General features: G+C 38.3%; 1 protein-coding gene across 2 annotated transcripts in view; it reads left to right on the top strand.

The window, feature by feature from the left end:
- The window catches only part of ITGA1 (integrin subunit alpha 1), a 181,201-nt gene that overhangs the window by 148,917 nt on the left and 14,747 nt on the right, over window positions 1–17,537 (top strand). For both annotated transcript variants that reach the window (XR_016220176.1, XM_008262192.5), the window contains exons 21-27: window positions 2,777–2,853; window positions 5,160–5,249; window positions 6,809–6,911; window positions 11,052–11,165; window positions 12,784–12,885; window positions 13,362–13,466; window positions 14,390–14,482. Coding sequence is in view for 1 of the 2 variants with exons in the window: in XM_008262192.5 (XP_008260414.3) it covers window positions 2,777–2,853; window positions 5,160–5,249; window positions 6,809–6,911; window positions 11,052–11,165; window positions 12,784–12,885; window positions 13,362–13,466; window positions 14,390–14,482 (684 nt within the window). In the remaining variant the exon portion in view is untranslated. The remainder of the gene's footprint in view (window positions 1–2,776; window positions 2,854–5,159; window positions 5,250–6,808; window positions 6,912–11,051; window positions 11,166–12,783; window positions 12,886–13,361; window positions 13,467–14,389; window positions 14,483–17,537) is intronic.

Here is a 17,537-nt window from a genome sequence, read left to right on the forward strand (position 1 = left end):
CGGTGCCAATATGGGATGCCAGTGCCACAGGCAGAGAATTAACCTACTGAGCCACAGTGCTGGCCCCAGTAGTTACTTTTAAACTCAGTACATTTCCTGTATATCTGTTATGGTTTTATTTAAAGATTTGTTTTATTTATTTGAAAGGCTGATTTAGAGAGAGAGGGAGAGACAGAATTTCCATCTGATGTTTTACTCCCCAAATGGCCGCAAAAACTGGAGCTGGGCCAGGTGTAAACCAGGAGCCTGGAATTCCACCCTGGTCTCCTGCACAGGTAGCAGGGGTCCAGCACTTGGGCCACCTTCTGCTGCCGTCCCTAGCACATCAGCAGGGAGTTGGATAGGAAGCAGAGCAGCTGGGATGCAAAACAGCCCTCCCATATGGGCTGCCTGTGTCACAGGCAGCAGTTTAACACCTGCACCCACAACACTAGCCCTCCTGTATGTCTGTTTTTACCCTATGAAAACAACTAGGGGCCAGTGCGGTGGTAAAGCCACTGCCTGCAGTGCCAGCATCCCATATGGGTGCTGGTTCAAGTCCTGGATGCTCCACTTCTGATCCAGCTCTCTGCTGTGGCCTGGGAAAGCAGTAGAAGATGGCCCAAACCCTTGGGCCCCTGCACCCACGTGGGAGACCTGGACGATGCTCTTGGCTCCTGGCTTAGAATCGGCGCACCTCTGGCCCTTGTGGCCAATTGGAGAGTGAACCAGCAGGTGGAAGACCTCTCTCTTTCTCTCTGCCTCTCCTTCTCTCTGTGTGTAACTCTGACTTTCAAATAAATAAATAAATCTTTAAAAAAATAAAAAAATGAATATTGACATATTCAGTTCTTCTCAGTTCTACAGTACAATCATTGGAAACATTAATTGCAATCTTAATAATTTCTTAACCATTATTCTTTCCTTCAGCAATTCCTTGCTGCTTAGGGTAAAATCATACATCAAAGTTTCTCTTAGATTATCTGTAGGGAGATGGGAACCAAATTTGCAAGTAATTTTGACATGGGCTTTATGCCTGGAATATTCTTTGGTTTCAAGATCTAGATTTGTAGTTAAAGCATTTCAGGATAGCTTCTTCAGTCCCCCTTCTCTGCTCCTAATATCTCACCCTAGTGTAATCCATTAAATATGGAAATACCTGCAAGCCCCAGGGTAGCCTGGGAGGTTAAAAAAAGTCATAAAGGAAGAAGTCCACCAAGTGGCTCAGGCTGTTGACCCTTTGTCTGTTGTACTTCAAAGCCACCCTATAAAATTTCTCCTGGAACTGTGATTACTCTTTCCAAACAGGAAGAAAACTGCAGAAACTGTATATTCTTATAACTTTCTTTCTCTTTCATACTATCAATCAAAATATATGTGGAAAAATAAAATAGAAAACACACATAGGATATATGATACAACTATGGATGTCAATGGCCCTTGAATTCTGGTCATCCCTTCTGTAAAAGTTACCTAAAATTAAAATTGATTTAAAAAAAGACTCTAAATATCCAGCTTTCTCCTATTTAACACTTAATGACAAAGATTAAACTGTAGATAGTTTCTATTACTTGAGTATTTTGGATTATCTGTTTTGCTTGCCCAAATTCTAAGATACCTCAGCACAAAACAAGGTTAGTTTTGAGAATGGGAAATGTAATTCTTTAATTAAAAACATTTATGTAAAGGGAACAAAGTTCATGTATTTCATATATGTAGTTTGAAGAGTGTGATAATACTTCACCCATCCCCTCCCTGAGGCCACTTCAACTAGAACACTACAGATAACATATTTCTTTAAGAAAGTAATTTAGCAGTTGGTCTACCTGTTGGTGTTTATGAAGAGTCATACATCATGAAATCCTGGTGTTCAGGCACAGTTGCTCAAAAGTCAGTTGTCTGCAGCAGAGCATCAATGAAATGAAAACATTTTCTGGGTTTTTTTTTCCATTTTTCATTATAATTTACTTTATCCTAGATTACTGAGACTTTCATTTTACTTTATTTTTGTTATTATTCCTTAAAGATCCAAAAGTCCCTTTACAACATTGAATTAATGGAACCAAATATGTTTTCTTCTGTTTTATAATAGATATGTGTAGATAGCTGTTGGCTTTTGAAATTTGCATATTAAAGATGTTTTAACTGAGACCATTTCATAATCATATTGTTTATGACCTGGTCAACTCTTTTAAAAAATAAGTTGCACCTTCATGGTAATAGTTTACAATTAATATAAGTGATTTTTGTTACTGTAATTTGAAAAAAGTACTTAAATTCAAAACTAGTGTGTGTCAATCCATTTGAACTGCTAGAGAAAAATAACATAAACTGAGTGGCATTTACACAAGAAATTTATTTCTCACAGTTCTGCAGACTGGGAATTCCAAGATCAAGGTGAAGGCACACTTCTTGGTTCTTAGAACGTGTGTTCTCACTGCTTACTGGGAAAGCCACTTTTGGGGGCTTCTTTATAAGAGCACCAATCCTGTTTATGAGGGTTCTGCTCTTATGACATATCACCTGTCGTAAAGCCCTGCCTCCTGATGGCATCACACTGATGATTATATTTCAACCTATGCATTTTGAAAGGCACAAGCTTTCAGACTACAGTAATATGTGAAGCTTATTACATATCCATATTTTAAAGTGCAGCATATCTTTATCTATTTTTGAGATGTGAGGTTTTATTTTGTAAGGTAATATTTCTTAAATGACTTTATAATGTAAATTGAATGTTTTAATCAAAGTAAACATTTTCTGAACCAGTTACTAATGATATATTTTTATTTCATAGGTAACTTTTAAAATATTATTTCAGTTTAACACATCTCATCTCATGGAAAATGTGGTCATTCACTTAAGTACAACAAGGTTGGTGTATATATGTGTATGAGTGTATGTCATCTCCTGTGTATTAAAGTACTTTTTTCTTTGTAGACTCACTGGAAGCTTCTTACAGCTTATAAGAGAGCAGTAGAAGACAAAGAAGCACTTTGCTTCACAAAAACACTCTTCAGAGTAATTAGCAAAATAAAGAAATTTTTAGTTGATAGAAATAATTCACCTGACCGGAATAAGCCAGTAGATCTGTAGAACATGATATCACCCATCACTTCAGCTGCCACACTGCATTTAAATTCACTTAAAATTTTACAGGCTCTACAACTTTAAAAACTTTTACAGGCTACCCATTAAAATTAACTCAATCAGTAGATGGACTTAAAGCTTTATGATGCCCTTTGGTAGTCCATTGTGATACCCTTAATAAATTTTATCCAAATCAATCAAAGCTTCTAATAAGTATCATAGAACACACGGACTAAAAACAGCAACAAGTGATAAGGAAACTGCAATAGCAGCTCAGAGTTCTTCTAAGTGTAATTATCTTCTGGACCATCTGCATTGAGATCAAGTTCTGCCTCTTGTTGCTTTACTCCTCAGTAACTATATTAGTGCATGTCATATAACAGTCACTGTGTAGATGTAGAGTAAATGAATACTTGACAAAGATGAATTATGGATGAATTAATTCCGTATGTTCAGTCCAATTCAACTCAGCAAATACTTCATTGACATCCACTATAAACAAGATATTGAATTAGTCACTATAGGAAATAAACCACCTGAGGGGGTGAATATTACAGTAAAGGGTTGAGACTAGTATGAAGTTAATGTGACACCGTAAAGTAAGGATATTGGAAAATAAACATCGTGTCAGGGACATACTGGAGGATGAAACTGTATCTCCTGGGCAATCAGAACCCAAGAAACCTTTATCAAGGAAGTTATAATTGAGAAAGACCTTAAAGGATAGATAGTATTTCACAGAGAGATTGCTGAATTGAATTAGCTGGGCCACTTCAGGTGAAATTCATAGCTTAAGGAAAAACTCAAAGAAAGACCAGTTGGTGTACTTTTGAAGAATATTGATTAATCCATTTCAGCTAAAATATAGAGAATACATATAGTCATAATGGGAAGTAAGCAAGAAGTGTGCATCCTACTGTACTATGCCAGGTACCAAATGTTAGCAAAGGGTGTTTTCTTCCTTAAGTGAACAAGCTATGAAGAGTCTTCTAAGGGCTGAAGTCATTCATAAAGAGCTGCTTGTTGGGAAGATGAATTTGGCTGCAGTGTGGAATAGATGAGAGAAAAGGGAACCATCTGTACCAGGAGCTCAGTCACACAAATGCCCAGAGCCCACAGCAGCAGGATGCCTGAGCTGCCTGTTGCTCATCCCAAGCCACCTCATGTACTGGGGAATAATCAGAACCACTAGAAGGTACTCACTACCCAGTCTGTGAGACAATGCCCTAGCTGCTAGGTCAGTTGGTGGGGGGACTTACACTTAATAATGAGTATTTCCTATGCCCTAGGACCATCTTACATAGTTTATGCTGATTATACATTTATTCATCATTGAATGCTAATATCCCACATTTTATAGATACACAAAGCATAAAGAGCTTAAGTAATTCACACATAGCACCAGTGTCCAAAAACAATCTCATTCTCTGGACCCAGAGCTAGTGATCATAAATTATATCACTTGTTCATGTTTGTTAGTGCTGTGAAATGTGAGATATGTGTATCCGTATATGCATATATATCTTTACATAAACTATAATTAAAATGGTAACCAAAATCTAAGAAATAAAGACATGCTGAACAAATAATATTAGTATCGAGTACTTGGCATGAAAAGAACATTAGAGGAGCAAACAGAAGATTTTAGATTCACTCGCACCTTTGTGTCCTTGCAAGTTCCTTGCCTGTGGTAAATAAATAAGCATCGCCAAGGATGATTAGTATTTTTTTTTAATTCCTGAGCCACAACTTGAAACTACTAAATCCACCATTTCTAGGAGAGGTGAGAAGTCTGTGTATTTTCACAATTAAGCCCAGAGATTCTTAACATTATCATCATAGAATTTTGAGAAATATTGGGCTAGATTAGTGTTGGTTTCAACTCTGGCTGCGTATCAGAATTAGCTTGGGAACTTTTCACAATATCTGTCCCTGACCTCTTCCTCATCCTGATTTTAAAATTATCAAGAATTCCACTGGATTGTGCTTTTATTTTGTTGACAAGACAAGCTTCTCTTGAACATGCTTACAGATGGCTGTACATGATCAACAGTTTAATGACGTCTCTGAATGTGCTGTGTATCTTCCAGTGACAGTGAAGAACCTCCTGAAGCCCTTTTTGATAATGAAGTAAATATTTCTATCCCAGTAAAATATGAAGTTGGACTACAGTTTTACAGGTAGGAGGAAACCACATTTTCGCGGCTACCTTTCTGTTAACTCAGAGGGTCTCCAGCTTTGGTCCTTGGCCAAGATCATCGGCATCCCCAAGGAACTTGTTTAGAAAGTGCTCCACCCCCACTCCAGAACTACTGAAACAGAAAGTTGAATATTCTAATAACCCAAAATGTGAAGTACTAGTGACATTGCGTTGTATTAACAATCCAATCTTAACTCCCAAACACAAAAGACAAAGTATTCTTAGTGGTCACCAGCATATTTTTTTAACGATGAATTGCATCCTGTGAAAATCTAATCAGCATTTTTCATGGACAAGATCTGTTTATTTCTTCAACTCTTCATAAACCATTCATAAACAAGAACTTCTTTTCTATCCAAACACCAATCATGTTAGCAAGATTTTCCTCTGTAAATCCCCTTGCTTAAGCTTTGGCTAAATAAATATGTGGAATATATACAAAAATAGAAGAATCTGTGGCAAGTTGAGTCTAATCCGAAGTTTTATGATTTTATTCATTTATTTTCATTGGAGCTTTACTGATAATACACCAGAAAAAAGAGAGTTTTACATGTGTGCCTTGCTTGTGTTTCCAAGCCTTTTGATTCTGGTGCTGGTTTCTATTTTGTTGTGTCCACTTTTGTTGACACACTGCATTCTCCTAAAAACTTTCCATTAAAATCAAGTTTTGGAAAAGAAAGTTACTTACAAGTATTTTTTATTTGCCTTCTCTTGACTGGAGTACTGTTTAAAAATATATTATTTCAGTCTACCAGTTTTACCCAAAGAATATGAAGAAGTTGCAGGGAAAACATTAAATTTTTAGTTACGAGGCTGACACTGTGGCGCAAAGGTTAAACCACTGCTCATAATGCTGGCATTCCATATGGGCCCCAGTTTGAGTTCTAGCTGCTCCACTTCAGATCCAGCTCCCTATTCATGGCCTGGGAAAGTAGCAGAAGATGGCCCAGGCCCTTGGGCCCCTGGACCTACGTAGGAGACCTAGGACAAGCTCCTGGCTCCTGGCTTTGGCCTGGCCCAGCTGTGGTCATTGTGGCCATTGGAGTAAAATAGCAGATGGGAGATATCTCTGTCTCTCTCTCTCCCTAACTCTGCCTTTCAAATAAATAAATAAATCTTTTAAAAAATTATGAAAAAATCTTAAGTTAGCAATCAATTTAAGATTTTAAATTATGTAAAGTTAAAAATTTTTTCAAGCTATTTGAATTCTAACATACTAAAAATACCAATTTTTAGTTTATTATTCAATAGATATACATGATAATAGTGAATTTATAGAAATCTTTGACTTGCTAACAAAATTTTTATTAAAAAACTATACCTATTTTAGTATTTTTGGGTCAAATATAATCAATGAACTAAATTATATAATCATTCTCATCCTCCTAAAAGATTTGACTATAGATTTCAGGGTTAAAATTTTCCCATCTGTAAGTATCTTGGGGGGCTCCAAGGTATGGAGAAAGGCAAAGGATGATACCCAGTAGAAGTTAAACTTTTTCATATTTTATTTTTCTTCTTCCTATTAATTCGTTTAAGCTCTGCAAGTGAATACCATATTTCAATTGCGGCCAATGAGACAGTCCCTGAAGTTATTAATTCCACTGAGGACATTGGAGATGAAATTAATGTCTTCTACTTGGTAAGAAATTACCTCTAAATTACTATTCTAAAAGTGTCATTTGTAGGTTTATAAGTTGAAGTACTACCAGATACTTAAAAATTTGTTTTAATATTTAATCTCTATATTCCAGCTTACTTTCTTAATAATGTCACAATTTTAAAATAATTTTAATAATTAATCATACTTTGAATCAATTTAAAGATGTCTCTAATTCTTCATATTAAGATATAGTTCATTAGAATGATGTGTTAGAGTTCTCCAGGAAGAACTAATTAGAAATATAGATACAGTTACACGAGAGAGGAGTTCTTAGGGAAACGGGTGCATGCAGTTGTGGAGGTTGAGAAGTCACAAGACAGGCCGTCCGCAAGCTGGAAATCAGAGGACGCCAGTGGCATGGCTGAGTGGAAGCCCAAAGCCTTCAGAGGTGGGATAGTCAGTGGTGTAACTCTCGTTAGAAACCAAAGGCCTAAGAACCTGAGCAGCCACTGGTGTGTGAGTCCTAGAGTCCACGAGCCCGAGAGCCTGGAGTTTTGATGTCTGAAAGCAAAGAAGGGCGCAGACACCTTTGTCTTTCCTCCGGGTTGTTCCCTCCAGGCCCCCAGCCAACTGGATGGCGCTGGCCCACCTCATGGACAGATCTTCCCCACGTCGTCCACTTAGACTCCCATGCTAGTCTCCTCTGGACTACCCTCATGGACACAGTGCTTACTTGGCTTCTAGGTACTCTTTTATACAGTTGACGTCTAAAGTGAACCATCACAAATGACTCCACATGGAACCAAGCAGATACTTCTCATAAACTCGAAGGTTTATTTACATTACTGGCACCTTTTTAGCAATTATGACTGTTTCAGAAATGCATTAGTTCAAAATTGATCATATTTTCCTTTACTCAACAAATATATATGAGCCTCATTCTGCTCGTTGCTACATTCATATGCATCATACTGTAAGTTGTGGATACTACCGCCTTCTTAAGTGATGATGTCTATTATGACACTTATTTTTTCTTTGAATCCTTCATAACAAACTTTTCCCAATCATTATAGCAAACGATCATGGAGTTTCTCTTTACATAATGTCTACTTACAGATGCATACTTAAGTTACTACTTTTCAAGATAAAAAGATAATTAAATTCAGATGATAGGTTTAAAAGTATATTCAGAAGTATGAAATAACACAACATAATTATAAAGGTATTCTCATTCTCTTTAAGAAATACCAACAATGAAACAGGAAGTTATGTTCCAAAGTGGAAGTAAATGTCTATCCTCAAGATGAGTTTCATTGTTTTTATTTGTGTTGTTGGAACATAACATGAATGCCAGTAATCATACTAGATTCCGGCAAGTGTCTTGGAATTCAGCCTCAGTAAGAAAATTCAGCAAACAACAAGAAGGAAAGAGGGAGGGAGGCAGACAGAGAGGGAGGGAGAGAGGGAAGTCAGGAAGGAAGGAAGGAAGGAAGCAGGGGAGAGGGAGGGAGGGGAAAAGAGGAAAGGAAAAGGAAGAGTGAAAGAAAATATAATTTGAATACTGTTGATCTTCATATACTCTAATTGAAAGAGATAATCCTTACCTATCATAGACATTGTTGCTATAAATAACCTTGTTAAGCATATCCCTGAGGATAAACCTTTGTGCATCTCTGATTATTTTACGGAGATAAGTTCTAGAAATGTAGTAATGGAATTTTTTAAAAAAGAATTTTTTAGATGAGACCTCAGTAACATTACTGTTAGGAACTTGCCCTAAAAATTATAAGGGATGTTCTAAATAATGTTACTTGTAAGAGTTTGAGGGGCTGGCGCCGTGGCTCACTTGGTTAATCCTCAGCCTGTGACGCCGGCATCCCATATGGGTGTCAGTTCTAGTCCCGGTTGCTCCTCTTGCAGTCCAGCTCTCTGCTGTGGCCCCCAGGAGGGCAGTGGAGGGTGGCCCAAGTGCTTGGGTGCCTGCACCCACATGGGAGACCAGGAGGAAGCACTTGGCTCCTGGCTTCAGATCAGCGCTGGCCGTAGCACACATTTGGGGAGTGAACCAACAGAAGGAAGACCTTTCTCTCTATCTCTCTCTCTCACTGTCTATGATCCTACCTGTCAAATTTAAAAAAGAGTTTGAAAATTAATATATTGGGTCTAGCATTGTGGCATAGCAGGTAAAGTCATCATATGCAAGGCTGGCATGCCATATGGGCACTGGTTCATATGTCGGCTGGTCCACTTCTGTTCTAGCTCCCTGCTAATGGCCTGGGAAAAGCAGTGGAAGATGACCCAAATGTTTGGGCCCCCGCCCCCCAAGTGGAAGACCCACATGAAGCTCTTGGCTCAGCCCTGGCCACTGTGGCCATCTGGGTAGTGAGCCAGGAGATAAAAGATCTCTCTCTGTCTCACCCTCTCTGTAATTCTGACTTTCAAATAAATAATAATTTAAAAATCTTTTAAAAATATCGTAGAACAATCTAAAAGTCTAACAACACGCAATGACAAATTTTCATATTTTCATTGAAGAGAATATCATCTATTCACTGGACAGTTTATTATAATATTGGAGGACATATTTTCAGAGTAGGAAACCCTAATTCTGCTATTTACCATGCCTGTGACCATAAAAGTTTTCATTCTGGTTCAAACTTTGTTGCCTCATATGAAAATAGAGATAATAAAAATCTCCCTCCTATCGTTGTTAAGAAGGCTAAAGGCATTCATTCAAATAAGAGTAGCATAAAGCATGGCACAGTCAACAATAAATATTGATATTGTGGTTGTTGTCTATTTTTTTAAAGAATTATTTATTTGAAAGGCAGAGTTAGAGGGAGAGGGAGAGACAGAGAGAAAGAGGTCTTCCACTTGCTAGTTCACTCAACAAATGGCTGCAAGGCTGGAGCTGGGTCCATCAGAAACCAGGACTCCTCCGGGTCCCCCATGCAGATACAGGGGCCCAAGGACTTTGGCCATCCTCCACTACTTTTCCAGGTCATCAACAGGAAGCTGGATCATAAGTGGAGCAGCCAGGACTTGAACCGTGCCCACATAGGATGCCAGCTCCACAAGCAGAGGCTCAACTCACTATGCCACAGCACCAGCCCCTATGCAAACAATAAAGACAAAAAATTTATACACTAGTGTTACCAAGGTAATTGAGTTGTAGGAAACGTTTATTTTCTATTTATCTACAGTATTGTCCAGTGTTTCTACAGGGAACTTTTTTTAATCAGAAAAAGATGATTATAGAATGCATGATTTCTGACTCAATATCAGGAAACAGATGGGAGGCCACACCAGACAAGCATAGGGCATATTATCATAAGAAGATAAGGGTCAATGAGCACATTTAAGAGGCTAGCACAGCTGGTCAGGAATCTCCAGGATTCCAGGATTAAGGAATTAGGTAATCATTATCAGCCACAGGGAGTTGTTCCGGATCTGAGTAGCTCTCACTGTGGAAGGCTCTGTAGGGTGGGTCAGTGGATTTCTTGGTGTCTGTCTATGTAGATAAAAGAGCTCCTATCTGACAAAAGGTTTTTTCCAAAGAGGCCACAGAGAAGGCTGAGGGAGACTGAGATGAAAGTCTGACTCTCATCAAACCATATTACCAACAGCCAATGCCACAATAGCACTAAGTGGGGAAAGAATTGTGAAGGAGATTGGTGGGGGTCTGGCTTGACTGTGCTGTGGTGGTAGGTGAAATCTAACCAGGGTCAGAGATGATTCATGGCCTTGGACAAGGATGGGAAAATTGGTTACAGCAACTAGAAATAAGCTGAACTGTTCCATGTGACCAGGTAAATGGTCACCCTCCTTTCTAACTCCAAGAAGACCAATATGTTAGAAAGAAAGACTGGCATGGCAAAAGCACAATAACAAAGAAAACTTTTCAGTTCTGATTCTGTTGTTAATCCCAGTCTTATTTTGGGAGTGGTGAAAGAGCAATATGATTATAACTGATGCATATGACCACCAACCATTAAATATCCATATTTTCTTGCTAGCTTAATCATGCCAGTTCTCTGAATTGTACCATAAACTGCATTCATTTGGAGCTTCAAAATTTTAGCCAACTTAATCCATCAGTTAAGAACTTAAGTCAGTGTAAGAGATAAAGGATGTTGCTGAAGGAGGAAGAAAAGATCACATTTGTATTTTTTCCCATAGATTCGAAAAAGTGGACATTTTCCAATGCCAGAACTTAAGCTGTCAATTTCATTCCCCAACCTGACATCAGATGGTCATATTGTGCTGTACCCAACAGGATGGTCATCTTCAGATGTAAGTCACGTGTGCCTTGGAATCATGCCATTACGTTATCTTTCTCACTTCATGTGTGAGTCTTTTATTCTGCATGCACTTGTGATAGTTTTACCAAAGTAACATGGTCTTTTAGAAAACTTAAATAATAACTTCCTCCAGCATTTTGAAGATGCTTTAGTTCCCTAGGGATGCTCTAGCCAAATTACCACAAATTCTGGAGGCCAGAAGTCCAAAGTCAAAGTGTCAGTGGTGTTGGTCCCCTCTGGTAGCTCTAAGGGACATCCTGTTGCATGCCTCTTTCCTGGTTTCTGGTAGTTGCTGGCAATCCTTGGTTTCGTCTCACTTGCGGCAGCCTAGCTCCAACTTTCACCTCTGTCTTCTCATAGTCTCTTTTGTTTCTGTAGCTCTCATTTTATGTCTCCCTGTGTTTCTGCACACTAAATTATTGGATTGATTTCATTGAAGATCCTTCAATTTAATTACATCTGCAAAGAACCTGTTTCCCAATAAGGTTCCATTCACAGATTCTGGGAATTAGAACCTGGGCATTTCTTTTGGGGGACACTACTTAATCCAGTAGAATGCATTTTAGATCATTAAATGTGGGTATATGCCTTATATGTTTATTGCACTTTTAATTTCTTTTAGGTGGTCAAACAATTGTAAAGAGCCCTCTTAATCACCCCTGAGCATATACAACCGCACATAAAATAGACCAATATTCTTAACGTACTTACCCCCAACAACAGCAATATCATGTTGCCTTTTTACTTGAAGCATGGAATGAGACTTTGTAATAGTTAATTTTTATAGCTTAATGTCTAAAACATAGAAAAATCACAAAAAATATTGAATTAATGCATGCACGCTTTCGGCATTTGATAATTTGTCTTCTTTTCACACATTTTTAAAAATTAAAGTGTTAAAATGATTTGCTGAGGGCAGGGGAAAAATAAACCAAAAATCCAAAAGGCAGGTTTTTGAGAAGTTGGAAAGAGAACCTTTATCCATATCACCTTTTTATCAAAAGATTTTGAAAGCAAATGGTTTATTAAATGTAAGCCTAGAAAAACAACCCAAGAATCATCTATCTTATAGAGCTGCCTACCTACGTCTTCCTCTCACAAAAACTAAGAGTCTTTTCTTTCATATATAAGAACTCAAAAACATTATTGTGTGAATACATAAATTCAGATGAGAGTTTCTTTTGAGTGCTATTTCATAAGCCATCTCATGAGCTTTTACTGAAGAGCAGTGCTAACCCTCTTTCTATTCTCAGTAGTCTGAAATTTTTCTTGCTGTCTGTGTTACAGGAATTTACAAGCTAATTTCTGGTTTAAATAATAAGCTGAAGAGTGTACTGTTTGTGCAATAGTAAATTTTGCCAGCATCCTTTCCTTTCCATAACAACCTCACCGAGTTCGTTACAAAGTGAAAGTGCAGACCAGTAATTACCTGCCGGTCAGTGTATAGAGCCAGTTCATAAGAGCCTCTTCCATCCTGCTGCTTAACCACGATGGACCTTTAATGTGTGTCAGTGGCTGTCATTCACAGATTCTTCAAATTACTGCATAACTAGGACATTTCCCTCTGAAATTCGGCACTATGTGATAAAAGAATTGTTTTCATTTCCTAGAACGCACACTGCGAACCCCATAGTCTTGAGGATCCTCTTGGAATCATCTCTGGAAAGACGATTAAATCAAAATCTGATGATCTCAAACGAGGCACAATTCTGGTAAATTAAGTCAAGTGCTTTCTTTTCTTAATGTTTATTTAGTTATTTGAAAGTGAGAGTTACACAGATACAGGAGGAGACCGAGAAAGAGGGGGATCTTCCACCCGATAGTTCACTCCCCAGATGGCAGCAATAGCTAGTGCTGGATGCCCCCAGATGGCTGGAGCCAGTAGTTTCTCCAGGTCTCCCACGTGGGTAGCAGAGGACCAAACACTTGGGCCACCTTCCACTGCTTTTCGCAGGCCATTAGTAGGGAGCTGGAATGGAAATGGAGCAGATGGGACTCTAACAGGCACCCATACAGGATGCTGCCACTGCAAGCACACAACATTGGCCCTCAAGTGCTGTTTTTCTAATATGCTTTCCAAATGAATAAATTCAGGGTCAGCCTAGAAAAAACTATTTGAATTGTTGTAATATAGTACTTTGTATAAAATAGCAAGAATACTGATATGCACCTGTGGACATTTCAACAGGACTGCAGCACATGTAAATTTGCTACCATCACGTGTAATCTCATTCCTTCAGACATGAGCCAAGTGAATGTATCACTAATCTTGTGGAGACCGACTTTTATAAAAGTAAGTGAAGGCATTTCTTTGTACAATTATTGAAACAAAATGACAAAATGTTGTTCACTACTTATGACATATGTGCTACGCACAGTGCTTCTATGGACAGGACATGAGGACATCACAGACTGCTCTAGCTCTCCTTAACCAGCTATGTGGTGGTCTCATCTCTCCTATTAATAGCCATGTTATCTTCAATGCTTCCTTCCAGTTAGGCCTTCAGTCTCTCATTGTTTCTCTTTGAACCATAAGAGATAGATACCTCTCAAGAACCAAAGCTTGTACTTATTGTTCAAAGAATTACAAGAATTACCATCCTTAACACCACTAACAAAGGAGAGAACCAGCATGTGTATGGCCTCACGGTGTTTTTAGCAGACTTTTGTTCTCTACAAGTATTTTGGAGTGCATTTTCCAACCCAATAAAGCCAAATCTGTCTGACAATAAGCTACTTTAAAACTTTGTTTTGGATTGTGTCTTTTTCTTATCAAGTATTTAGCTGATCATATGAAATAGTCATTTTAAGTTTGATCACACTAAGTTGTTGTTTTCATAAGTAATAAACTATTGAATATTGGCAAGACCCTACTTAATCTTCAACAGGTGCTTTTATAAACCTCATTATCAGAGTGCAGCTACTTGGTGCCTGCATTAATGGTAGACAGAGTTTGAGGTTTGCTCTAAGTACCAAGTTGGATAGAAATTATTCAGAAAAAGTTTCCATTCTATAACAAGGATCTAAATGAGAATTGGAGGGGAGGGCAGAAAAAGAGTGAAGATAAGTACATTTTGATACTACCAGGTCCACTTGGAAGTTAACAAAGCCAGTGTTTTAATCTCACAGAGCTTTAGTGGTTGCACCAGACAAACATGGCTGGCTGTCATTTTTATTAGCCATAATATATTAAAAACAAATCCGTTTATTTTCCAGGCACATTTTTCCAGCTTAAACCTTACCATAAGGGGAGAACTTCAGAGTGAAAATACATCACTGGTTTTAAGTAGTAGCAATCAAAAAAGAGAGGTAAGTGAAGCTCTAAGTTTTGAAAACATTATGCACTTCACTGTGACTTTTGTGACATAATGTTTTATAATTGCGTACAGTCCTTTAAGCAGTGACTGGTGCTGCTCCCGGTGACAGATACTATTTGCTTCAAATTATACTTCATTAGCCTCGAGTGCAATTTCAGTCTTGTTCTTCCTTGTAAGCAACTTGGAAAAATCACGATATTTACAATTAGCATGCCATGTTTGACTTTTATCTCTTCTAACTATCACAGTAAATAGGTGTTTTTACTTTCACCTTTAGAGCAAATGGTGCGCTTGTAACTTTCCTGCTGAAAAACTGACATCACAAAATGCAGCTGACATCTGAAGAGCAAACTTGAAAAACAGTTTCTTTACACAAAATGGCTTTATATTGTATAGGCATATGTGTAAATTCTTTACATTTTTCTTGATTTAGTCATTAGGAAATTTGAAACAAAAATGAGCTAATATTCCCCCAAAACAATGCAGGCTTGAGTCTTTGCCGAAAATAAAATCGTTTGAGGAGTTTTTTTGTTTTATTTTATTTTGTTTTTTACTTTTGTGCTTTTGTAAAATAAGAACAAAGCATTTGTTATGGACACAGACACTTCAGCATAATCTCCCCTCTTGTCATGGAAGAGTTTGAAAACCCCATGTTGGGGGTCAGACTTTTGATGCAGTGTTCAAGCTGCAGGTTGGAACAGCTGCATCCCATGTCCAAATACCTAGGTTTGTTCCAGTCCTAGTTCTGCCTCTGATTTCAGCTTCCTACTAATATGTGTCATTGGAGGCAACAGCTAAGGACCGAAGTACTTTGGCTCCTAACCCCCATATGAGAAACCCAGATTGAGTTTCAGGCTCCTGGCTTTGGCCAGCCCCAGCCCTACCTGTTGCAGTATCTGGAAGATCTCTCTCCCTCCTTCCACCCTCCCTGTCCTTCTGCCTTTCAAATTAAGAAAAATACATACATAAACATCCCAGATGAATAAACCGCATCATGAGAATCATAATATTCTATCTGCAAACTCCCTAATGTTCAGATAGCCTTTAAAAATTGCTATTTCAAACAACTGCAGTGACATTGATGTCTGATAAATATGTTTTTAAAGAACAAATAAAATATAAAAGAGACCTTCAGAAAGCTCATGAAAAATATGTAGCATGAAAAACAAAACTGTATGGATTTCAAAATGCTTTTCCACCAAAATAAACTTACCTTTTAATTCCATGTGTTTACAACTTCTTTGGAGTACTCTCATATGCACAGAATTTTTTAAAGATTCATTTATTTATATATTTATGTATGCATGTATGTATTTGAAAGGTAGGGCATGAGAAAGAGGAAGATCTCTGATCTACTTATTTACTCCCCAAATATCTATATCAGCCATGTCTGGGATCAGATAAAAGCCAGGAGCCAGACAGTCCATCCTGGTCTCCCAAATGAGTGGCAGGGCCCAACTAGTTGGACCATCTTCTGCCTTCCCCGGCACCAAAGCTGGAAGCTGGATCAGAAGTGGAGTGGTATGGGACCAGCACTGTGACGCAGCAGGTTAAAGCCCTGGCCTGCAGCACCAGCATCCCATATGGGCGCAGGTTCAGGTTCTGGCTGCTCCATTTCTGATCCAGCTCTCTGCTACGGTCTGGGAAAGCACTGAAAGATGGCCCAAGTCCGCGGACCCCTGCACCCATGTGGGAGACCCAGAGGAAGCTCCTGGCTCCTGGCTTCACATCAGCTCAGCTCTGGCTGTTGCAGTCATTTGGGGAGTGAACCAGAGGATGGAAGACCTCTCTCTCTCTCTCTGTCTCTCTGTCTCTCTCTCTCCCCCCTCACCCCTCCCTCTCTTCCTCTCTCCCTCTCTCCCTCTCTCCAACTCTGCCTTTCAAATAAATAAAATAGATCTTTAAAAAAAAAGTGGAGTGGCAAGGACTGAAACAAGCACTTCAGTATGGGATTCTGGTGTCACAAGAGGCAGCTTAACCCGCTGCACCACAGCGCGAGCCCCTGCATGTGTTCACTTACTTCAGAGTACCCAGCCTGATCAGCGTGCAACATAAAGTTGTTCCATACACAGAAAAGTCAATGATTCCTTCAAACCTAAAAAAACTGAGTGTGGATTATATTGGAAAAAGTGTATTTGATTCCCAGATACGTTATGTTTAAATGTTACAATTAGCTCCATTTCCCATAAATGTTATTTTAATAGTCCCTTGCGAATATTTGTGCTACATTTCATCCTAAAGGAAAATCATATATATATTGATAAAATTACTAATAATGACCATTTTGTAATTGTATGATCTTACAAAATTTTCCAATCCTATCTAGACCGCAATTTCTGTAAGTTCATGGAATTGTTTTAGACATGATTCAAATATGTTCTAATGGTCTGATTCTGTATAATCCCACACTGTCTTCAGCTCTGTATTTTCCACATATCAGCTTGATCTACCTGGAGTGATTTCACGGGTTTATATTTGTGTTCACTATATGCAAATACAAGTATACCTCAAAAAGTTCAGGAAACATGAAATTAAGTGAGTTTATTTGGGTGCAAAAAAATAGAAATCCATGTATAAATTTTCATAATATCTATTTTATGAATTTTTGAAGACCCATCATATATATGGATTTCCAAAAACATTTTCGCACAAAATAAACTGACCTTTTAATTTCATTTGCTATGAACTTGTTGAACTACTCACATGCCTGCTCTCTGAGTTTCCTGTTCTAATCTTCCCTATAGGTTAAGAAATTGAAATTTCTTACTCAGTAAAAGGCAAAAATAGAACTTTGAGCCATAGATAGCAACTCTGAAGTAGTTTCTTTTTTTCAGATACCCAAGGGCTGGGCCACAGATCAGACAAGTTTCACTGAGGTTTGAGCGCCACACAGAGAGCTTGAGTAGCCGAGTGCTAAAAGCTGTCCGTTTCTCAGTTGCATTTTAGTTCAGACCTAATTGCTAGGTGCTGAGAGAAAAGTCAATTGGAAGAAGCCATGTGGTACTATAAAAAAAGCACAGAGTGGTGAATATTCATGCAAATAGTCA

This window comes from Oryctolagus cuniculus, chromosome 14, assembly GCF_051225735.1.
Source record: "Oryctolagus cuniculus isolate XC-2025 breed Fujian yellow rabbit chromosome 14, ASM5122573v1, whole genome shotgun sequence".
Lineage (NCBI taxonomy): Eukaryota > Metazoa > Chordata > Mammalia > Lagomorpha > Leporidae > Oryctolagus > Oryctolagus cuniculus.